At 46.8% G+C, this 24,933-nt stretch overlaps 1 protein-coding gene across 1 annotated transcript in view; it reads left to right on the top strand.

The window, feature by feature from the left end:
* The window catches only part of col14a1 (collagen type XIV alpha 1 chain), a 215,404-nt gene that overhangs the window by 126,439 nt on the left and 64,032 nt on the right, over positions 1-24,933 (top strand). The window contains 12 exon segments of the mRNA XM_033019102.1: positions 57-196; positions 1,511-1,643; positions 4,699-4,758; positions 8,053-8,204; positions 12,297-12,426; positions 13,458-13,580; positions 15,485-15,634; positions 16,613-16,698; positions 16,700-16,730; positions 19,959-20,105; positions 22,857-22,931; positions 24,625-24,764. Coding sequence (XP_032874993.1) covers positions 57-196; positions 1,511-1,643; positions 4,699-4,758; positions 8,053-8,204; positions 12,297-12,426; positions 13,458-13,580; positions 15,485-15,634; positions 16,613-16,698; positions 16,700-16,730; positions 19,959-20,105; positions 22,857-22,931; positions 24,625-24,764 — 1,367 coding nt within the window.

Below are 24,933 nucleotides of genomic sequence, written 5' to 3'. Positions count from 1 at the left end.
ATTCAATTGAACGCGTTGTCCTAATGTTTTGCTATTTGTTTCCTTATTAAATTCAGAGAATGTTCCGCAGCCTTTGTCCTTAAGGATCAGTGATGTTTTTGAGGAAGAGTTCAGAGTTAGCTGGAATCATGCTGCTGATGATGTTACCTTATACAGACTGGCATGCACTCCCTTGAGTGGTGAAGAGGCAAAGGAGGTAAAGCAAAATATATCAAAAAGTAATGGTAGTTCAGGGATTAAATACATGAACTGTGGCTCTGTGGCTAGCACTCTTATCTATGACGTTGTGGGTTCAAATCACCTGAAGGGCTTAAACAAACATCTAGGTTAGCACTCCATTGTAATACTAAAGGGCCTGTCCCGCTTGCATGCGATTGCGTGCGTTTGGCGCGACCAAACGGAAGCGGAGTTCACGCGAAGTTCGCGCGTGACGTCATTTACGTCATGCTTACCAATCAGCTGGGCAGAAGGCGGGCCAACTAAATTGGGGGGTCGCATGGCGTCGGGCGGTGACGTCATCACGCAATGCCACGCCACGCCGGGCGGTGACATCATCGCGCAACGCCGTCAAGACGCTGCGTACGACGTCAAGACGCTGTGTACGACCGCAATGTGCCTGAGTGTCGACAGGCCATTGGCACGGGAAGATTTCGGCCACTGTCAGAATTTTGGAGCCCCGCGCAATGTCGGACCGGCCCCGCACAACTCCGCGCTTCTAAATGGGACCGGCCCCGCGCGGCCATACGGTGCCCATACGCCTCAAGCGACCACGTAATTTGGTCGCGTAATTTGCGAGCCAAGGTCGCGTAAGTGGGACAGGCCCTTGAGGGAGCACTGCACTGTTGGAGATACTGTCTTCCTGATGAACTGCGACCCATCTACCCATCAGCAGTAAGACAACATCCCATGCCATTGTTGTGGAAAAGGAGAAAGTAAAAAAGGAAAGGAAAAACCTGAACTGATGTGTGAGATCTTGCTGTGCCAATTTGGCTGCTACTTTTTCTGCACTGCAACAGTGACCAAACTTCACTGTGAGAGATCTGGCAGATCCTGAGGCTGTGAAATACCCAACATAAATGCACACTTTTCAGCAAAATGTATCCTGGCGCTGAGCAATGCAGAGTTCCTGTGAGTATTGGGAAATCAGACACGAGAAGGGAGGGGTAGAATCAACATTGATCAATGGTATAATAGAGACCATGTTTCCCTTTTCACTTTTATTACTTGGTTCAAATCAACATCGCAGGCAGAGATTCAAAATGAACAAAAGTCCCACCTCTTTTTCCTATAAAGTAGCTATAATAATTGGATCACTAATTTAGGTAGGCTTGGGTCTCTCAAGGGCAAGTATCCTTCGGTATTATTCGTGTCTAACATTCAATATCTATTAATGCCAACGATAACGGAACTTTTCTTTCATATCTGTTCATGAAGGTATATTACGGATTAATTAAATCTCATAATGTGAGGCAAAAATGCTTCCCTTACCAGAGTGTCTTTTACTTTGCAGTTTGTGTTCAGCGGGGCTACAGACATGGTGGTTCTTGATCATTTACTCCCTGGGACGGAATATGAGGTGTCTCTATCTGCAATTTACAGCGATGAGGCAGAAAGTGAAGTTGTTACAGCCCTTGAAACTACACGTAAGCTTGCACCGTATAAAGCATCCAATTTGCAAGTAACATAACATTATGTATTATTAGTAGACTATTAAGTCGACTATTATCTGAAAAGTAGACTATTATCTGAATGGTGGCCGATTACGAAAGGGAGAGATGCAGCGAGACATGGGTGTCATGGTACACCAGTCATTGAAAGTAGGCATGCAGGTGCAGCAGGTAGTGAAGAAGGCGAATGGTATGCTGGCATTCATAGCAAAAAGATTTGGGTATAGGAACAGGGAGGTTCTACTGCAGTTGTATAGGGTCTTGGTGAGACCACACCTGGAGTATTGCGTACAGTTTTGGTCTCCTAATCTGAGGAAGGACATTCTTGCCATAGAGGGAGTACAGAGAAGGTTCACCAGACTGATTCCTGGGATGTCAGGACTTTCATATGAAGAAAGACTGGATAGACTCGGCTTGTACTCGCTAGAATTTAGAAGATTGAGGGGGGATCTTATAGAAACTTACAAAATTCTTAAGGGGTTGGACAGGCTAGATGCAGGAAGATTGTTCCCGATGTTGGGGAAGTCCAGAACAAGGGGTCACAGTTTAAGGATAAGGGGGAAATCTTTTAGGACCGAGATGAGAAAAACATTTTTCACACAGAGTGGTGAATCTCTGGAATTCTCTGCCACAGAAGGTAGTTGAGGCCAGTTCATTGGCTATATTTAAGAGGGAGTTAGATGTGGCCCTTGTGGCTAAAGGGATCGGGGGTATGGAGAGAAGGCAGGTACAGGATACTGAGTTGGATGATCAGCCATGATCATATTGAATGGCGGTGCAGGCTCGAAGGGCCGAATGGCCCACTCCTGCACCTATTTTCTATGTTTCTATGTATGCATGTATTTATGTATACTGTGTATATATATGTATACAAGCTGCATGATTAGCTATGAAGATAATAAAATATATGGCAGCATCATGCAGGCGATGATAATTTGTATGTATAAAGCTCCTATAACACATAAGTTACCTGAAGGAATGCTGAGTGTGTTTACAAATAAATATTGGTCATTGATCCACGTAGGGCATGTGGCGCAGCGACAGTGTTGCTGCCTTAAGGGCCTGTCCCACGAGCATGCGACTCCATGCGGCAAGTGCGACCTAACGTGGTCGCTTGAGCCGTACGGCCTGGCGGGGCCGGTCCCACTTCGATTGCCGGAGCCGTATGGAGTTGTGCGGAGCTGGTCCTGACATCGTGCGGGGTTCTGAAAAACTGACCGTGGTCAAAGATTCTGCGCGCCAACGGCCTGCCGGCCCGCAGCCGCCTCGACGCCGTACGCACAGCCTCGACGGGCATACTTAGCGTCTCGACTATGGACGCAGCGTCTTGACGCCGTACATCACGCGCAAACTTCCTGCGGACTTCGCTCGAACTTCACGTCACTTACTCGACATCCGTGCGGCCCCCGCTTCCGGTTTGGTCGCGCTCGCCGCATGCAGTCGCACGCTCGTGGGACCGGTCCTGTACGGGTATCACTCGACTTCTGCTCGGCCCCCGCTTCTGGTTTGGTCGCGCTTGCCACATGCAGGTTGCGTGCTCGTGGGACAGGCCCTTAACAGCACCAGAGACTAAGGGTGCTGTCTGTACGGAGTTTGTACGTTCTTCCCATGACCTGTGTGGGTTTTCTCTGGGTTTGTTCCCACACTCCAGGTTTGTAGGCTAATTGGCTTGGTAAATTTGTAAATGTGTTAGTGTGCAGGGATTGCTGGTCGGCGCGGACTCTATGGGCCAAAGTGTTTCCGTATCTTTGTGTTGCATCTTTAAACTAATTATTTTTGTGTATCTCTGTGTTGTATCTTTAAACCAAGTGTTGTGTCTTTAAAATAAACTAAACTAAATAAATAGATATTGGACAAGTAATTCAAAGCATGGTAAGTGAAGCAGGGAGTGACAGCCAGTGTGTTGAGAGGTTTGGTGATAGGGATACCAGGTCACAGGAACAAGGCACTAGTGTATCCAGCAGTGGTGGGGTGATGTGCTGGGAACCAGCGTGGGATCAGTACACAGGTCCCAGTTGTGGGGAGGGTGAAGGAGAGGTGGATGGGAGAAATGGTGTGAGGCTTCAGAGGGATTAAGAAGCCAGACTAAGAATACTGCAATCCAGCCATCGTTGTTTTGACAAGTTGCATTGATCAGCAAGCGCAGTGCCGGGTGTACACCACATGATGCAGGTAAGGACATTTAAGCAGCAGAGTATTGGGCAGCCTTGTTTACAAAGGATGGCAGGATGGTCAGGAGTAATAGATGTGGTGTTAATAGAGAGAGAGCAGAAACCATGCACAAGGATGTTGCCGGGACTCGTGTTGTTAAATTGTCCGGAGAGACTGCATACTTTGGGGTTTATTTTCCCAGAAGCAAAGGAGGATGAGGTGTGATCTTTTCCCAGGTAAGATACATTTTCCCAGTAAGGAGGACTCTAAAACATGAGGGCATAGGTTTAAACTAGAGGAAGTGCTTAGAGTGGATTTTGAGGGGCAAGGTGGGTATGTTGAAGATGCTGCAAGAGGAAGCGATAGAGGCGAGTACAACATTTAAAAAGACAATTTGGACAGATATATGGGATGAAAAGAGTTAGTGGAAAGTGGGCCAAATGCAGACAGCATGGATAGGCATTTTGATCAGCATGGATGAGCAGGGACAAAGGGCCTGTTTTCTATGAATCTACAGGTGATATAAGGGTGCCATGATTAAGTTCGGACAAGTGGCCCAGCACTGCAGAGCAACTGGAAATTCCTTATCACCCATTTTCGGTCCATAGTTGCAGAAGACTAGGGGAACTAGGGACTAGGGGAAAACAAATGTTCGGCACGGACTTGATGGGCCGAGATGGCCTGTTTTCCGTGCTGTAATTGTTATATGGTTATATGGTTATAAGATCACTGTTCATTGAATTAATATAAATGTATTCAGCTGAGAAGGTGACTTGGGGGAAACTAAAAACCACATAAAAACTGAGATAAATATCAGGGTTTATTCTCCATTGGTGCTGTATGTTTTTAAATTAACCTTAACTTTATGTTTAAATTGCAGTTCAGCGAATAATCACAACAACGCCAGCCACCACAACAACTCTTCGTCCAACTACAGTAGGTATGTCATTAATGAGAAAGCACATTCTCAGTAAAGTTAATTTGGTTACATCTTTAGCGTGGTGTTGGTGCCTAGAGCGATGGTGAGGGTCAGGGGAAGTGGAGTATTGAGAATGGGGTGTTTGGGATTAGACCAGATTAAAATTACACTAGATTAAAATACTTCTCTCTCAAAATGCTGAAGATTGCCATTGAAAGTAGATTGAAAAGTATTAACGCAAATTTAAACAAAACTGCTAATTTAACGTTTGCTCCCAGGAGGCTTTCCATTCCAAGATGTCCTCTTTCTTTAGTAATCACAATCACAATAATACTTTATTAGCCAAGTATGTTTTGCAACATACGAGGGATTTTATTTGCCCAGTCAGTTATACAAATAAAAACCAACGGAACACACAAAATACATTTTAACATAAACATCCACCACAGTGACTCCTCCACATTCCTCACTGTGATGGTAAGCGAAAAAATTGTTCAAATCTCTTCCCTTCTTTCCTCTCCCGCGGGTCGGCTTGAACCCTCCGTTGACAGGACGATCTTGATTCCCGCAGCCGGCGGCGTATGGGCCCTCCGCATCAGGGCGATCAGCTCCTGCATCAGGGGGAATGTCTACTCCCCCGCACCGGGTGATCGAACCCCGGGTCGGGGCTGGTCGAGCCTCTGCGTTGTTGGAACTCCCGACTCGGCCTCTCCCGAGACTGCGAGCTCTTTATTGTAAGTCCGCAGGCCGCGGTTGGAGCGATCCCAGGCAAGGGATCGGCTCCGATGTTAAGTCCATGCCCCACGGTGGGGCTCAAGTAGGTCCGTGAAGGCCACCAGCTCCATCGATGGTAGGCCGCAGAGCGACCGGAGATGCGAACCGGAAAACGATCACATCCCCGGCAAGGTACGAAACTGACCAAAAAGTTTCCCCCTCCCCCTCCCCCTCCCCACATAAAACAAACCAGAGAACATTTACACAAACTTTTAACACTCACTAAAAAATTAAATAAAGACGAAAAAACAGACAGACTGTTGACGGGGCTGCCAATCGTGCCATGCGTTGTTTCCCCACTGCTGTTGTAGATAGATCTCTCCCCTGCTTCTCCTCTGTGGCCCATAGTTCCGCTCTCGCTTCCCCTCCCCCCAGACAGAACAAGGATCGAGTTCTCCTAGTCATTACATTTCACCCCATCAGCCTCCGCATTCAACACATCATTTTAGTTCAGTTTACCATATAACCATATAACCATATAACAATTACAGCACGGAAACAGGCCATCTCGACCCTTCTAGTCCGTGCCGAACAAGTATTCTCCCCTAGTCCCATATACCTGCGCTCAGACCATAACCCTCCATTCCTTTCCCATCCATATAACTATCCAATTTATTTTTAAATGATAAAAACGAACCTGCCTCCACCACCTTCACTGGAAGCTCATTCCACACAGCTACCACTCTCTGAGTAAAGAAGTTCCCCCTCATGTTACCCCTAAACTTCAGTACCTTAATTCTCAAGTCATGTCCCCTTGTTTGAATCTTCCCTACTCTCAGTGGGAAAAGCTTTTCCACGTCAACTCTGTCTATCCCTCTCATCATTTGAAAGACCTCTATCAAGTCCCCCCTTAACCTTATGCGCTCCAAAGAATAAAGCCCTAACTTGTTCAACCTTTCTCTGTAACTTAGTTGCTGAAACCCAGGCAACATTCTAGTAAATCTCCTCTGTACTCTCTCTATTTTGTTGACATCCTTCCTATAATTAGGCGACCAAAATTGTACACCATACTCCAGAATTGGCCTCACCAATGCCTTGTACAATTTTAACATTACATCCCAACTTCTATACTCAATGCTCTGATTTATAAAGGCCAGCACACCAAAAGCTTTCTTTACCACCCTATCTACATGAGATTCCACTTTCAGGGAACTGTGCACAGTTATTCCCAGATCCCTCTGTTCACCTACATTCTTCAATTCCCTACCATTTACCATGTACGTCCTATTTTGATTTGTCCTGCCAAGATGTAGCACCTCACACTTATCAGCATTAAATTCCATCTGCCATCTTTCAGCCCACTCTTCCAACTGGCATAAATCTCTCTGTAGACTTTGAAACTCTACTTCATTACCCGCAACCCCACCTATCTTAGTATCATCTGCATACTTACTAATCCAATTTACCACACCATCGTCCAGATCATTGATGTACATGACAAACAACAGTGGACCCAACACAGATCCCTGTGGCACCCCACTCGTCACTGGCCTCCAACCTGACAAACAACCATCCACCATTACTCTCTGGCATCTCCCATTCAGCCACTGTTGAATCCATCTTGCTACTCCACCATTAATACCCAACCATTGAACCTTCTTAACCAACCTTCCATGAGGAACCTTGTCAAAGGCCTTACTGAAGTCCATATACACAACATCCACTGCTTTACCCTCATCAATTTCCCGAGTAACATCTTCAAAAAATTCAAGAAGATTAGTTAAACATGACCTTCCAGGCACAAATCCATGTTGACTGTTCCTAATCAGACCCTGTTTATCCAGATGCTTATATATATTATCTCTAAGTATTCTTTCCATTAATTTGCCCACCACTGACGTTTAGTTTATTGTCACATGTACTGAGGTACAGTGAAAAGCTTTTTGTTGCGTCCTATACCAGTCAGCCGAAAGACCATATACAATTGCAATCAAGCCGTCCACAATGTACAAATAAAGGATAAAGGGAATATTGTTTAGTGCAAGATAAAGTCCGATAGTCTGAGTGTCTCCAATGGGGTAGATACCAGACACATTTTCCCATCCTCACTCCTTTCCACTTTCCGCAGAAACTGCTCCTTCTGTGAATCTCTAGAAAAGCAGCCACGATAAACATCACACTGGTCATCAGCCAATGTGCAGGAGAGTGCAGAGATGACAACCTGGTGAGCTGTTTACTGTGGAGAAATCACTGGGTTGGGGAGATTAATATGGGATAAAGATGGGATTAATATGGATGGGTGCCCTCTGCTTGGAATGGATGGAAAGGGCTGAATGGCCTGTTTCCATAGATGGACACAAAATGCTGGAGTAACTCAGCGGGTCAGGCAGCATCTCTGGAGAAAAAGGATAGGTGATATTTCGGGTCGGGACCCTTCTTCAGACTGAAAGCGGTCAGCCTGGCCTATTTCCATGCTGTACAACTCCATGACAACGCTAGTCCTCCCTTCTCACAATTACACACCATCTCAGTGCCCAAGGCTGAATATCGAATCCATTCTCGAATCTTGGGTTTCCGATTTGCTCTCTTTGTTTGGTTTAGTAATCCGATCTGGAATAAGGAACCTGGTCTTGGATGATGAGACCACTTTCAGTCTGCATGTCTCGTGGGAGCCTGCCGATGCCTTCATCACCCAGTACAGAGTGTCCTATGTATCTTTGAAGGGGGATCGAGCGGAAGAAGGGGTAAGCATGGTCGGTATGAGTTTTCACTTATCTATTTTGGAATCTAGGACTGTCCTTACCAGTACCAGTCTGAGGGAAAGGTAAACAGTGAGCACAAATTGGTGAACAGCATCTTTCACCCATAATAGTTAATATACAACCTCTCGCATGAATGAATTGACGACTTGCATTTTGTGTTGGTGATTAAACCAAAAGCTGCCGCTATCATTATACCACGATCGTGCCAGCGCATATACAGTTAGAGGCAAAAGACCTGCGGCTCCAGTCAGTTATGGTTTGCTCCTCGTTTAGCTGAGCTGCTGAAGGCCTTGTACGTGGAAATCAATGACAAAAATCCTTGAAGGTTTGCCTTGTTGAATGACCTGCTAGCTGAATCAAAATGGCTGAACATCTTTTTTGGCCCTGGAAGATCTAATTATTTTACAATTATTTCAAAATTCCATGTTTTACAACATAATTAGTTCTTTTTATTTTATTTCAGCTTTAATCTCATTTTGACATCCTTTGTTTGGTTTCGGAAAAAAGGTTTAAAGTGGGATCTTTATCATTCTCGGTTTGGTGTCTGTGAGAACTCTGCGGTGCATTTGGCAGCCCAGCCCGGTTTGTGGTGTGAGTGTGGTGCTCCCGGGCTGACTCCTTCCTGTCCGTGACCCATTGTCAGAAAGGGGGGAGCTCCTCGTATAGAAATTGCCAGGTCTCTGTGCACAGTGCTCCATGGGTAGAGTGCCAAGCGCCACAAACACAAGGCCTTGAAATGATTGTCTATGCAGTATCCTGCTTTTTGTCCCACCTCAGTGCTGAGTGAAAGTTTTGTACCATTACCAGAATGTCACCTGAACTGAGAGGTTAAAATGTACAGAAAACCCAATAAAATTGTGCATTTAACCTGAATGTTTTAGTTTGGAGGTGACAACATAGCAAAAGAAAATTATGAATATTTTCAGATTCACCTTTGGAGATAATTTCATAAATTCATGTGTTAGGAGTAGAATTAGGTTATTCTGTCCATCAAGTCTACTTCACCATTTAATCTTGGCTGATCTATCTTTCCCTCTTAATCCCATTCTCCTGCCTTCTCCCCATAACTCCTGACACCCGTACTAATCAAGAATCTATCTATCTCTGCCTCAGAAATATCCACTGAGTTGGCAGATGACTGAGTTAGGAACTCAACTTTTAATCTAATGGCATTTATAACCTTAAAAAGCACAATGTTTGGCACTATTTTGGCTACTGGCAGCAAAGCAAATTTATCAACCAATGAACGCCAACAGTAAATGTGAGAATAATCCTTCTATCCCAGATCATGTGTGCCTTGATTTGACTCTGTACATGCCACATTTAACTAATGCTACTGTGGTATCTCTGACTGGCCTGAGGAAACAGGCCTGCAGGGAATCAATACAACAGCACAGTACAATGAGCACTGAATTAAAACCAGACACTTCCATTCCTGAAGATCTAACGCTAGCCAGTCATTCTTCCCATTCTTGCCGACAGACCCGTCCTCTCAGCTGGGGTGGCCTGAATATATGATATCAAACGTTATACAAGCTTGCAAAGATGGTGCCCAAGACACACGACTGCGTGCTGGTCCCAGAAGTGAATCTGCAATCACTCAATACAATCGCTCCACTCTTTTAACTCTTTACTCCATCAGCAGCATTTCTTACATTAACTCTGCTATTCCCTTTATCCTGGATCTGTACACTGTGGATGGCTTGATTGTAATCATGTATAGTCTTTCTGCTGACTGGACAGCATGCAACCAAAAGCTTTACTTGTACTTTGGTGCGTGTGACAATAAACTCAACTCAGAGGTTACGGGGAGAAGGCAGGAGAATGGGGTTAGGAGGGAGAGATAGATCGGCCATGATTGAATAGTGGAGTAGACTTGATGGGCCGAATGGCCTAATTCTACTCCTATCACCTACGACCTATGCTAAGTCCTTTTATTCAGTCCACAGAGACGACCATGAGCTTCCAGGTGCATTTCACTAATACCCCATCCCACTCCTCTCTGACCTGTCTGTGGCTTCCTGCATTGTTCTGGTGAGCTCCACGTAAGCCTGCACACCTCTTCATCCATCTGGTAACATTATGGTCTTAGGGGCACACCAACTTCAAGATTTTGGAGCTGGCAAGTTGTGCTGTTAGCCAACATTATCCATCTATAGTAATCACCATCCACACAGATGCTTCCTGACCTGCTGGCGTTCCAACATTTTCTATTTTGTTTCAGAATTCGGGAACATTTGATCGTTACACATAGAAACATAGAAAATAGGTGCAGGAGTAGGCCATTCGGCCCTTCGAGCCTGCACCGCCATTCAATATGATCATGGCTGATCATCCAACTCAGTATCCTGTACCTGCCTTCTCTCCATACCCCCTGATCCCTTTAGCCACAAGGGCCACATCTAACTCCCTCTTAAATATAGCCAATGAACTGGCCTCAACTACCTTCTGTGGCAGAGAATTCCAGAGATTCACCACTCTCTGTGTGAAAAATGTTTTTCTCATCTCGGTCCTAAAGGATTTCCCCCTTATCCTTAAACTGTGACCCCTTGTTCTGGACTTCCCCAACATCGGGAACAATCTTCCTGCATCTAGCCTGTCCAACCCCTTAAGAATTTTGTAAGTTTCTATAAGATCCCCCCTCAATCTTCTAAATTCTAGCGAGTACAAGCCGAGGCTATCCAGTCTTTCTTCATATGACATAGAGTCATACACACGTAAACAGGCCATTCAGCCCAACTCATCCCTGCCAACCAAGATGCCTCGTCAAAGCGAGGCACATGTCTGCATCCGGCCTATATCCATTCCAACCCTTGCTATCCATGTACCTGTGCAAGTGTCTTTTAAATGCTGTTAGGGGACCTGTCTCAACCACCTCCTCTGGCAGCGTGTTCCACAGATCCCCCCCCAGCCATGTTCCCATATTTGTCCTTTGTCTCTGTCCCTCTCTCACTTCTTGTATTGATTTACCAAGCAGCCAACTTTGTCACCAGTTTATCCACATGACAACAGCAGCATCACCCTGTCAGAGCTATCCCTTTTGTCCTATCCATTTCCCCCCTCCCCACCCTCTGGCACAGAGGAGTCATTGAACATATTCGGGCAGAGATTGACACATGCTTCAACTATGAGCCAGTCAAGGAGGAGGGAGAGAGGAAGTGGTGTTGAGGCCACGACTGGATCAGCCATGATCCCAGTTAATAATGGAGGATGCTGGAGGGCCTGTCTGCTTGCCTAGATCTAGTCTAACACTGTGAGTTTTTGCCTACCTGTGCCATCAGCTGCTGGGGCCACAATCTCTGGATTTGCCTCCACGAACCGCACTCATCATAAGGCCATAAGTGATAGGAGCAGAATTAGGCCATTCAGCCCATCAAGTCTACTCCGCCATTCAATCACGGCTGATCTTTCTCTCCCTCCTAACCCTATTCTCCTGCCTTCTTCCGATAGCCCCTGACCCTCCTTCTCTGCCTCTGCCTCCCCACCTCACACTCATCCTTTCAGGATGTTCCTTATAACGGACTTTGGCAAAATCTCTTGTCATGTTTACCCCCAAGACCCACCCCCCCCCTCACCCTCTCCAACCTTCCCTCCTTTCCTGACTGAGGTCAAATTTCCATCTATTCTACCCTTCTCCAGTGTGCCTTGCAGGGTCCGTATAGCCGGCTGGTCCTGTGATGCTTGTGTTGCAGGGTCCGTATAGCCGGCTGGTCCTGTGATGCTTGTGTTGTAGGGTCCGTATAGCCGGCTGGTCCTGTGATGCTTGTGTTGTAGGGTCCGTATAGCCGGCTGGTCCTGTGATGCTTGTGTTGTAGGGTCCGTATAGCCGGCTGGTCCTGTGATGCTTGTGTTGTAGGGTCCGTATAGCCGGCTGGTCCTGTGATGCTTGTGTTGTAGGGTCCGTATAGCCGGCTGGTCCTGTGATGCTTGTGTTGTAGGGTCCGTATAGCCGGCTGCTCCTGTGATGCTTGTGTTGTAGGGTCCGTATAGCCGGCTGGTCCTGTGATGCTTGTGTTGTAGGGTCCGTATAGCCGGCTGGTCCTGTTACGTGCCGCACCAACTGCTGCCTGTCCTTTTATACAGGTGATGGTTCCAGGGAGGCAGAATGATCTCCTACTCCAGCCTCTGCTCTCGGACACGTCGTATCGAATTACCGTGACACCGATCTACGCCGACGGAGAAGGGAGCGGCCGCACAGTTACTGGGAAGACGTGTAAGTGAAACAGGGTGACTGATCTGTCAGGACAGCAGCTGAGAAGATGATTCACGATATCCCATGTCGTTGAGGTTAATGCGGGTAAATCTGGCTTGGTCTACAAACTGTCATTACAAGGAACTGCAGATGATGGTTTATCACAAAGAAAGATACAAAGTGCTGGAGTAACTCAGTGGATCAGGCAGCTTATCAGGAGAAAATGGATAGGTGACGTTTCAGGTCAGGACCCTTCTTCAGACTGAAGAAATGTCAACTGTCCAGAGATGCTGTCTGACCCATTGAGTTGCTCCAGCACTTTGTGTCTATGTCTGGTCTATAAACTCTCTTCCTTGGCCTGATGTGGCTGGAAATCTTAGTGTCAGGGCAGGAAGAAACGGAGGAAGAACTAGAGAGTGAGAGAGAATAGAAGAGGGGGAGAGACTGGAGGGGAGAGAGGGAGAGAGGCTTGAAGGTCTGAGGGAAAGGGTGAGGGAAAGGCTGTGGGAGGGAGAGACGAGTGCATGTGGGAGGGAGAGAGAGTGGGAGGGGGTGGGACTGAGGTTGCAAGAGGTAGAGAGAGTGTGCGAGGGAGGAGGGGTGAGGGTGCAGGAGAGGGGAGGAAACAGGGTGCGGAGGTAGAATGAGCGAGTGTATGGGGGGAGAGGGATGTGGAAGGGAGAGGGAGAGAGGGACGGAGAGAGGGTGCAGGGGGAGAGGGGTGTGAGAGGGTGTGGGAACCAGGGTGTGAGCAGGGATAAAACCCCGGGATCACATTCCTTGCTGACGCAGACCCTTGCCTCCAGACAGGCAGAGAGCCGTGGATTAACGTCCCACCAGAAGAGCGGCTCTCCTTCTGTACTGCACTGGGAAGCCTGGAACTTGTGCTTGAATCCCCAGGGCCACAAACTCCCCCACCCTGAGGTGTGAGAGTTGTTCAGTTGTTCACCAGGCCACAGGTGCCCAAACCCAGCACAGTCTGAACAGGTTATTCATTTGAAGCGCATTTTAAAAGAGACTGGATTATATCTGGCGATTACTTCTGATTTCAGTGGCGCTCTCTGGCCCGATAAACCTGCACGTATCGGAGGAATGGTACAACCGTTTCCGGATTAGATGGGACGCCCCACCATCACCGACAATGGGCTACAGAGTGATGTACACGTCGGCCTCTGGTATTTCACTTCTCTCCTTGTTCAATCAACCCTGGAAATATTTCCTTCTTTGCAAAAACTCGTCACGCATTCCATCATCGCATCCCAGCGATAATTCACACTTTAAATTCGAGCCACCATATTTCTGTTAAGCCAAGACGATGGTGGCAGCGGTAGAGTTGCTGCCTCACAGTGCCAGGGACCCGGGTTCCATCCTGACTACGGGCGCTGTCCGTGCAGAGTTGGTACCTTTTCCCCGTGACCGTGTGGGTTTTCCCCGGGTGCTCCGGTTTCCTCCCACACTCCAAAGACGGACAGGTTTGTAGATTAATTGGCTTCGGAAAAGATTGTAAATTATACCTAGTGTGTAGGATGGTGCTAGTGTACAAGGTGACTGCTGGTCGACCCGGACTCAGTGGGCCGAAGGGCCTATTTCCACGCTGTTTCTCCAAACTAAAAACTAATCAATCATTAGTACGGTTTTAGTTTCCATACAGAGTGAGGGTCAGAGCAGACGTGATGGGCTGAATCAGAATCAGAATCACACTTTATTCGCCAAATATGTTTTGCAACATGCGAGGAATTACATTGGCCAGGTCAGTCATACAATTAAAAATAACAGATCACTCAAAAAACACATTTTAACATGAACATCCACCACAGTGACTCCTACACATTCCTCACTGTGATGGAAGGCGAAATAAAGTTCAAGTCTCTTCCTATGTTCTTCCTCGGTCGTGGGCCTCGAGCTCTCCGTTGACGGGATGATCTTGACTCCCGTGGCCGGCGGCGTTCGGGCCCTCCGCATCGAGGCTATCAAGCTCCCGCATCTGGGGGTTTTCCGCTCCCCCGCGTCAGGTGATCGAACCTCGCGTCGGGCGCTGGTCGAACCATCTGCGGCATTGGAGCTCCCGACTAGCCTCACCCGAGACTGCGAGCCCTTGATGGTAAGTCCGCAGGCAATCCCAGGCAAGGGATACGCTCCGATGTTAAAGTCCACGCCCCGCGGTGGGGCTCACGACAATCCGTGGAGGCTTCCAGCTCCAGTGATATTAGGCCGCAGAGCCCCGAGAATGTGATCCGAAAATTTATCATATCTCTGGGAAGGTAAGAAACTCCCTCCACATAAAACAAACCAAAGAACATTAAAACAAAACTTTTAACAAACTAAAAATAACAAAAAGAAAGAAAAAACGAACAGACTGCCGGCAGGGCAGCCATCTCCCCCTGGGCCTGTTTCTGGTTACATCTGGGGATGGATTGAATTGTCCCCAGGTGGATTTCAAATGGGTTGACCAGATGGGTTTCTGGGATGTGGGGATTGTTCTGTGAAGGTGATTAGTGAGGGCTGATGATGACTGTAAATCCTAGTGATGAATGACTGATGGGATTGCTCTGCTGGGAGCTGGCAGTGGGCTGAATGGCCTCTTTCTGCATTGTGAAAAAGACCTTTCACAGAGCAAATTGAAGATCCTGAGGAATAATTGTTCGATTGATTGAAAATAGGGCATGGAAGCTGGCCCTTCGGCCCACTGAGTCCACGCTGACCATTAATCACTCATTCACAATGGTTTAATGGCATCTCACTTTCTGCATCTGCTCCCAACACATGAAGGACAATTTATAGAGGAAAAATTAACAAAACAAACCCTCACGTTTTTGGCATCTGGAAGGCAACTGGAATACCCGAGGAAACTCGCACAGTCACAGGATAAACGTTCAAACTGCACACGGTCTGCACCCGAGGTCAGGATCGAAGCTGGGTGTCTAGTGCTGTGGGACAGCAGCTCTACAGCTGCGCCTTTGTGCTGCCCGAATGTTCACCGGTGTTGGTGCGTTTGTTCAGATTCCCGGCTGGAATTCTGAGTCGGTTCTCAGTTTCTCCAGGGCAAATGTTTACATGTGCGATTTTGTTGTCATTTCAGCCCCTGGGCCAACTCTGGATACCTTTGTGGGAGAAGACGTGAACACAATGTTTATTCTTAACCTACTCAGTGGAACCGAATATATCGTCAAGGTGTTTGCAACCTACCCCACGGGTTCTAGCGAGCCGCTGACAGGAAGAGCCAAGACACGTGAGACCTATTCTCTGCTTGTGTGCATACTGAGAAGTGTGTTGCTTCCTGGGACTATGTCCCAGTGCAGGGTTTTGCCAATGCAATGGTTTACAATGGTGCTTTATTTGCCCCATTTACTGAGGTATAAGGAAATTAATTTCCGTACACAGTTCCAAGATCCTCATCCTTGATTCTGAATATCTCTAAAGGGCCTGTCCCACTGTACGAGGTATTTCAAGAGTTCTCCCGAGTATCCCCTGATTCGAACTAGGAGAATTACGGTAATAGCCGCTCGTAGGTACTCGGGGCTCTTGTGGACATTTTTCAACATGTTGAAAAAACTTCACGAGCTTACCGCATTTCCCGAGTACCTGCCATTAGCGTTACGAGCCGCTAAGAGACGTCCCGAGCTCCGACGTACACGCTACGTACTTACCACGAGTTTGATTTTTTTTTAAACTCGGGAGAGCTCTTGGGTAAACTCGTATAGTGGGACAGGCCCTTAACTCTAAGACTCTTTGTCTCTAAGCTTCTGAATTTTACCTTCTGGTAACATTCAAAGAATATAAAAAATGAACTAACAAAACAAGCCCAGTTTACCCTTTACATCCCCGGTCATTCTTTCTTCTCCCCTCTCTCATTATGCAGAAAATACAAAAGCTCGAAAGCACATACCACCAGATTCAGGAAGAGCTTCTTCCCAGCTGTTGTCAGAAAACTGAACAGTCCTCCCACAAGCTTGGGTGCAGTTCTGATCTCCCAACCTAACGCATTGTTGACCAAGCACTTTTTTATTATCTCCACTTTCTCTGTAACAGCAACACTATAATGCTGAAAAAATATATTCTGTACACTGGTGCAGATATTTTCTCTTTGCACTACCTGTTGTAGGGCTCATGTTTAGGATGATTTGACTGGATAGCACACACCTAAAGTTTTTCACCGTACCTTGGTACATGTGACAATAATAAACCAATACTATTTCCTCTCATGCAGTGTATCTTGGTGTGACGAATCTTGCCACGGAAGATGTTCGGATGACAAGCATGTGCGCTCGCTGGCAGTTTCATCGACACGCCACCTTCCTACAGAGTAGTTATCGAATCACTCAGAGGTAGGTCCAAGTCATACAATGGCCTGCATTTGATTTGCGCAGCACCCACTAAGTATCTCAGGCACATGCTGCTGATTCAGGTAGAGTTCTTCACCGCAAAAGCCCGGATTGGAGGGACCTGGGGGAGTGGTTGAACCTTATCTCATTGGTGTTTGGTACGAGGAGAGTAAAACGATTTGGAGGATAACAGCAGCGATAGATTGTTTAAGAAGGAACTGCAGATGCTGGAAAATCGAAGGTATACAAAAATGCTGGAGAAACTCAGCGGGTGCAGCAGCATCTATGGAGCGAAGGAAATAGGCAACGTTTCGGGCCCGAAACGTATGGAGATAGTTGAGGCAGGGACTATCCCAGCATTTAAAAAAAGGTTAGACAGGTACATGGATAGGACAGGTTTGGAGGGATATGGACCAAACGTGGGCAGGTGGGACTAGTGTCGCTGGGACATATTGGCTGGTGTGGGCACGTTTAGCCTAAGGGCCTGTTTCCATACAGTATCACTCTATGACTCTATGACCCACCCACAAACAAACAAACAATAATAGTGCAAAAGACAAACCAATGCCCCCAAGTCCATGTAGATCAGAGCTATATTACACCAGTTACTGCACTTCCATTAGTTGGATTTGATTGCAAAATGCTTTGGGGGATTCTGAAAGGTACATAGAAGCTATAGAAATTTCAATTATGTAGCACTTGTTGCATTCTTTTGTAATTAGCCAGCAGCAATTCACGGAACAGTCCCCTGATGCCTTTCTCCTGTGCAGGGACCCCATAGTCAGGGACAACTCGAGTACAGCAGCACAGTGCAGACTTGCCTCTCTACCGCAGTGCTGTTGGAACTCAGGCTGCCTCCCATTGGGCTTTGCATATGTTCCATATAATCTTTCAGCAATAATAAAAGAAAACTGCTTCCCATTTTGTTCTTTTTCTGCCAAAGAAAAGTCTCCCCGTGGGTGAACAATTAGAGGAAAAAATAGCTTGGCATTTTTCCAAAGAGAGATGATCTCAACAAAGCCTTCTGCAGTAGCTGTATTTGACTTGCCAATGGATATAATGGCCCAAGAATCATGTAACGAGTATCTATTTTCAATGCATCAAAAGCTTTCAAATTGGACATGCTTAGAAGTGATTTCACAATTGACTCCAACTGGCAAAAGGCCTAATAGTGGAAGTTGTTGCTCACTACACATTACAGGCCGGAAGTCATTGTGTATATCTCTCAATGGGGCCCAGGTGTAATAACTATGGCTAGTTCTGGGCAATGCACCTGGGGGACGTGGTAGTGACTGGATGAAGGGCATAGAGCCCAGTTTCACCAGGTTAACATGGGTCTGTAGGGGTTAAATTAGTTTAGTTTAGAGATAGTGTGGAAACAGGCCATTTGGCCCACCGAGTCTACGCCGACCAGCGGTCACCGCACACCAACACTATCCTGCGCACACCAGGAACAATTTACATTTATAGCAAGCCAATTAACCTACATACCTGTACGTCTGGGTGGAAACTGAAGCTCTCGGAGAAAACCCACGCGGTTACGGCGAGAACGTAAAACTCCGTACAGACAGCACCCGTAGTCGGGATCGAACCTGGGTCTCCGGCGCTGCAAGCGCTGTAAGGCAGCAGCTCTACCACTGCGCCACCGTGCCGCCCATTATGAAGGGAGAATCCGCAGACTTGAGTTGTGTTTCCGCAGAAGATTGAGGCGCTGAGGCGCTGATCTGAGGGGTGTTTAATTGCGAGGTTGTGTTCTATCGGCCTAATTTGTTGCTGCAACGAAACCTGAACAAAGTGGAAAATAAATGTCTTCAAGATAGCCAGGTTGTTGAGGGAGTGTGTCAGGGTGTTCTTTACACAAGTCAGTAGAGCCATCTGCCTCTGAGTTAAAATCCATGTTCTCACAATTAAATGTCCATGCACTGAGGATCTGGGTCTAATTTGCACGTTGTCAAACTGCGCTGTGGAAAAATGTAAGAAGAATGGAAACAATAACAGGTTGTTGGAGACAAGTTGAATTCCTCTCCAACTGAGCACTACATTGCCCAAACTATTTCACACTACTTCATCAGCTACTTTAGTTTTTAATTTAGTTTAGAGATACAGCACGGATACAGGCCCTTCGGCCCATCGAGTCTGCACCGACCAGCGATCCCCCCACATATTATCTATTTATTTATTTGATTATTTATTTCGAACAGAATAAAAAAATAAAAAGCAAGTGTGAAACAGCATACAAAAACAAAACAAGAATATTTATAAAGTGTCATAAACAATATCTATAAATAAATGAAATCGTATGTGGCCGAAAAGGAGCAGGAAGAAGCCAAAGCTTATTCATTCCCACCCCTTATTCAACTGCTTATAATTATCATACAAATTTCGCAGCTATATGTACACCATATGTACACCAGCAGCTATATGTACACCAAATTATTTACATTTATACACTAATCAAATATTTACAAACATTAACACAAGCCTACACACACTAGGGACAATTTACACTTATACCAAGTATATAAGCCCAAGCCAATTAACCTACAAACCTGTACTTCTTTGGAGTGTGGGAGGAAACTGAAGATGTCGAAGAAAAAACCCACACGGTCACGGGGAGAACGTACATACTCCGTACAGACAGCACCCGTAGTTGGGATCGAACCCTGGGTCTCTGGCACTGCAAACACGGTAAGGCAGCAACTCTACCGCTGCACCACCATGTCGCCCACTGTGGTGTTAAGGTCAAGAAATTACATAGCACATTATAGGCAGTTACAGGAAACACACATAAGACTTATGTTTCATTACCCAACCATGGAGATTAGCTTCATTGCTGAGGTTAATCCTGAGGTTAGCACCATACAGCCAATTACATCACAAGTGCGGGTCAGATTGAAATGGAAAGAAAAAGACACAAAGTGCTGCAGTATCTCAGCGGGCCAGGCAGCTTTAATGGAGAACAAGGACAGGTGATGTTTCTGGTTGGGACCCTTCTTCAGACTTCAATCCAATCTGAAGAAGGGTACCAGCCTGAAACGTCACCGATCCATGTTCTCCGGAGACGCTACTTGAAACGCTGAGAGATACGCCAGTACTCTTTTTTGGTAAAGCCAGCATCTGCAGTTCCTTGTGACGAGGTTGAAATGGAACCGTGCTCATCCCTCTCTGTGCCCTCTCACTGTTCTCATACTAAATGACCAATAATCAATTATTTGTCTTGTGAACTTTCAGATGGAAAGAAGGAAGAGGTGATTGTTAATGGAGGGACATCTCGTCACTGCTTTTATAATCTCATTCCAAACACCAAGCACAGGATCAGTGTGTACACCCAGCTGCAGGAGATGGAAGGTTTGGCCGTGAACATACTCGAAGCAACTGGTAAGTAGTCACTCACCCTCTCCTTCACTCTCCACTCTTGTTCCCTTTCCTTTCAGCTCACACCCCCTCATCCTTCACGCATCCAGAGGCAATGTTGCAGCCCAGGTTGTCAATGATGAAAGTTTCTTTATATCATGTGATATGTATCCACCATGACTTCCTTGAAAGTGGCGTCGCAGGTAGATAGGGTGGTCATAAAGGCTTTTGTCACATTGAGTATTGAGCATAGAAGTTGGGAGGTCTTGCTGCAGTTATATACAACGTGGTGGGACAACGTTTTGAGTATTTTGTTCAGTTTCGGTCACCATGTTATAGAAAAAATGTTGTCAAGCTGGAAAAGGTGCAAAGAAGATTACAAGGAAATTGCCAGGACTCGAGGGCCTGCGCTGAAGGGAGAGGTTGCGCAGACTAGGACTTTATTCCTTGAAATGCAGGAGGGTGAGGGGTGATCTTATAGAGGTTTACATAATCATGAGGGGAATAGATTGGGTAAACGCACAGTCTTTTGCTCAGAGTAGGGTAATCAAGAACCAGAGGACATCGGTTTAGGGTGAGGGGGAAAAGATTTAATGTGAACCTGAGCGGTAACTTTTTACACAAAGGGTGGTGGGTGTATGGGGCGAGTTGCTGGAGGAGGTAGTTGAGGTAGGTACTATCGCAAGGTTTAAGAAACTCGGTCATTGTTAGCTCTGGGCTCACTGGCTCCGTGATCCAGCAATATTGTGATCCAACAATCACCTCCCTTTACAGTCTGCTCCCCCTCCCACCCCACTTCTGTGTAATTGTTTTATGTGGTGGGGAGGGGGGAGGGGATCGGGGGAAACTTTTTTTCAAGTTCCTACCTTCCCGGAGATGTGATCAATTTTCGGATCACATTCTCCGGGCTCTGCGGCCTACCATCGCTGGAGCTGGAAGCCACCTCGGACTGTCGAGAGCCCCACCGCGGGGCACGGACTTAACATCGGAGCGGATCCCTTGCCTGGGATCGCTCCCACCGCGACCACGGTGGACTTACCAACAAGGGCTCGCAGTCTCAGGCGAGGCTAGTCGGGAGCTCCAATGCCGCGGAAGGCTCGACCAGCCCCGACGCGAGGTTCGATCGCCCGGTGCGGGGGAGCTGACATTCCCCTGATGCAGGATCTGATCGCCCCGATATGGAGGGCCCGAACACTGCCGGCTCCGGGAGTTAAGACCATCCCGTCAACGGAGGGCTCGAGGCCCCCGACTGAGGAAGAACAAAAGGACGGCCTTGAACTTTATTTCGCCTTCCATCACAGTGAGGAATGTGTAGGAGTCACTGTGGTGGATGTTCATGTTAAAATGTGTTTTTGAGTGATTTGTTGCTTTATATTTGTATGACTGACCTGGCCAATGAAATTCCTCGTATGTTGCAAAACATTCTTGGCGAATAAAGTGTGATTCTGATTCTGATTCTGATTCTGATCAAACAACTAAATTCTGGAATTCCTTCTCTCAATATCTCCTCCTCTCTTTTTTTCCCCTTAATATACTAAAAGCCAGCTCTTTGTCCAAATCCTTGGGTCAACTCTCCTAATGGACTCATGAACTAAAGAAACGGGCTCTGCTGCCCACAAAGTCTAAGTTGACCATCAAACAACCATTGCCTACTGGATCTCTCGGTCGCTAACCATGTTAACTCCCCTTCCTGATTTTGGATGATCAGCAATGATCATATTGAACGGCGGTGCTGGCTCGAAGGCCCGAATGGCCTCCTCCAGAACCTAATTTCTATGTTCCCCATTCCCATACTGACCTTTCTGTCCTGGGCCTGCTGCATTGCTAGTGTGAGGCCACACGCAAACTGGAGCAACAGCACCTCATATTCCACTTTATTCATTTACAATCTAATGGAATGAATGGTGATTTCTCCAATTTTAGGAAACCACTAACTAACCATCCCCCAAACACTCAATTTCTCCCTCACCCCCCCCCCCCCCTCACTCTTCACCCCTCTTCCCCCCTTCCTCTGTGTCCCACCTGGACTCCTACATATTTCTCCCTTCCACCCAACCCACCCCCCCAGCTACTTTCCTCCCTTTGACTTACAATCCACAACTCTTCAAATCTGTCTCACACCGTATTTTCTTATCTCTGGCCTTTGTTCCAGCCACTTGCCCATCAAAAACCTCCCTCGCCAATTACCTGCCACGCTTTGTCCTGCCTCTCGTTTCTAGCTTTCTTCTCCCCCTCTACAATCAGTCTGAAGAAGAGACTCGACCCGAGGCGTCACCTTTCTATGATCTCCAAGGATGCTGCCTGACCTGTTGAGTTACTCCAGCACTTTATTTCCTTCTGCTTATTAAGCATCCTCAACTCCCACTCACCTAGACACTAAAGGCAATTTACAGTGGACAATTGACCCACTAACCTCCAGACACCCATGCGGTCACATGAGAACGTTCAAACGTTACACAAATAGCACCGGACATCAAGATCGAACCTGGGTAATCGGGGCCATGAAGCAGCGGCTGAACCATCTGCCCTGTGGCTCCACACAGTAATTTACGAGGTTTTGTGTGGAAGTAATTACTTGGGGGAAGTGCTTCAGGATGATTCTCTTTGTTAAAGATGCTTCAAAATGCAAGGTGGTGTTGGAGGAGGACATTGAACCAGCGAATCCCGATGGATTCCCCCTCATTGTATCAAGTCTCTCGTGTGCCGATAATTGTGTGGCTTTCGAACGTGTGTGGGATGCGGTTTTACTGTAAATGTCTATTTCATTTGTTTTAGTTCCCGTTCCGACGGAGCCACCAACTCCTCCTCCAACAACTGTCCCGCCGCCCACAATCCCACCGGCTCGGGAGGGTAAGAGAAATTATAATTGATAAAGGGAAATAAGATTACCTTTGAGACTTTATGCAAAACAAGAGTCATGAAGGGCCTGTCCCACTTAGGCTATTTTTAGGCGACTGCCGGCGACTGTCATAGTCGTATCTGGTCGCTGAAAAACTGGCGACTGGACCCCACTTCGACATAAAATTTGAAATAAAATCATTTCTTTAACAACAACAAAAAAAATGGTCAGCACCGGCGACAACCTACGTCACCTGGCGCCAACCTACGTTAACCTGGCGACAACTACAACAGCACCTACGTCAGGAGAAGTCAAGCTACGCTCATTGGCGTCAAACCCACTGTCGCCGACTGTCTCTGAAAATGTTTCAACATGTTGAAAATCCAGTGTGGACCAGAAAGACGCTGCGACTCTTTGGGCGACTGAGGAGACGACTCACGACCGTACAGGCGACACCCCGGCGACCATGTGGCCACAGCCTAGTCGCCTGTAGTCCCCTAAAAAATAGCCAAAGTGGAACAGGCCCTTGACAGTTTCTCCTGTGACAATTTTAACTTTTTCCTGTTCTGCTGTGTTTCCTGCCATCTTGTGAAAGGGTTTTCCAATAGTCTGGTTTATACAACTTAGTTATTGTCCATGCTATATACTGACCATGGTTTGCAATGGGACTAACTAATTATCCTGTTGAAGGAGTTTTCAACCAATTAAAATGTTGACAAAGTTGGTGGGGGGAGAAACTGAGGAAAAAAATGGTGGACGAAACTGTGGAAGAAAACATTTTTACCACCTGAAGACTTGGTAGATCATTCCAGCTAGGGCTGGTGTTTGGTATCTTCTTCAATGACAGTAAATATTTAGAACTCTCTCCCCAAAAAGTTATGAGACTGGGAATCAATTGACATCCTCAAAGCTCGGTATGAATATTGATTTATCTAATTTAAGCAACTCTTGCATTCCCTCTTTCTATAACTCTCCCCCCACACTAGTCGTCCTGCTAGTTTCACTGTTCATATCCCGTCACTTCACCTCTGCCAAAGCCAACAATGGACCATTGTGGGCTCTATTGTTCCTTGGTGATCAGTGCTGGCTCTGATTTATTCTGTACCTTTTCATACCTTTAGTTTCCTTTGCCCTGACGCTCAGCCTGAAGAAGGGTCTCGACCAAAAACGTCACCTATTCCTTTTCTCCAGAGATACTGCCTGACCCACTGAATTAATCCAGCACGTTGTGTCTATTTTCGGTGTAGACCAGCATCTGCAGTTCCTTCCTACACATTGCTAGGTTTTTCTTGGGCCTGGATATTAAGGTTTCGGGTGGGAGCAATGAAGTTTAGCTGCACATCACCATTGGACTAATGAAATGAGATCAGCTTGGTGTAACTATGCTCCGAGTATTTCTCAGGTGTTTATTATGCCCCTGTCCCACTTAGGAAACCTGAACGGAAACCTCTGGAGACTTTGCGCCTCACCCAAGGTTTCCATGCGGTTCCCGGAGGTTTTTTTCAGTCTCCCTACCTGCTTCCACTACCTGCAACCTCCGGCAACCACCTGCAACCTCCGGGAACCGCACTGAAACCTTGGGTGGGGCGCAAAGTCTCCAGAGGTTTCCGTCAAGGTTTCCTAAGTGGGACAGGGGCATAAGGTGTTGCATGTTAACAGCAACCTTTTATTTCAGACAACTTCTAATTGTTCTTCTCTCTGCAGTTTGCAAAACTGCCAAAGCTAATCTGGTCTTCCTAGTGGATGGGTCGTGGAGTATTGGGGATGAGAACTTTGACAAGATCATTGGTTTCTTGTACAACACCATTGGAGCTCTGTATAAGATTGGACCGGATGGGACTCAGGTAAGTACTGGCTGGCGGAGGTGAGTCTCAACTTGGCCAGAAGGGAGCTGGAGGTGGTGCCTCAGTGAGTGATTGTTTGATTGCTGAGAGGAACAAGGTTTCTCTGCGTCCCGCCTTCACCACAGCAGTACCAGGCTTTGAATTGTTGAGTACATTGGCTTAGGAGCTA

This window comes from Amblyraja radiata, chromosome 4, assembly GCF_010909765.2.
Source record: "Amblyraja radiata isolate CabotCenter1 chromosome 4, sAmbRad1.1.pri, whole genome shotgun sequence".
In the NCBI taxonomy this organism is placed as follows: Eukaryota; Metazoa; Chordata; class Chondrichthyes; order Rajiformes; family Rajidae; genus Amblyraja; species Amblyraja radiata.
This window is presented reverse-complemented; position numbering and strand designations above follow the sequence as displayed.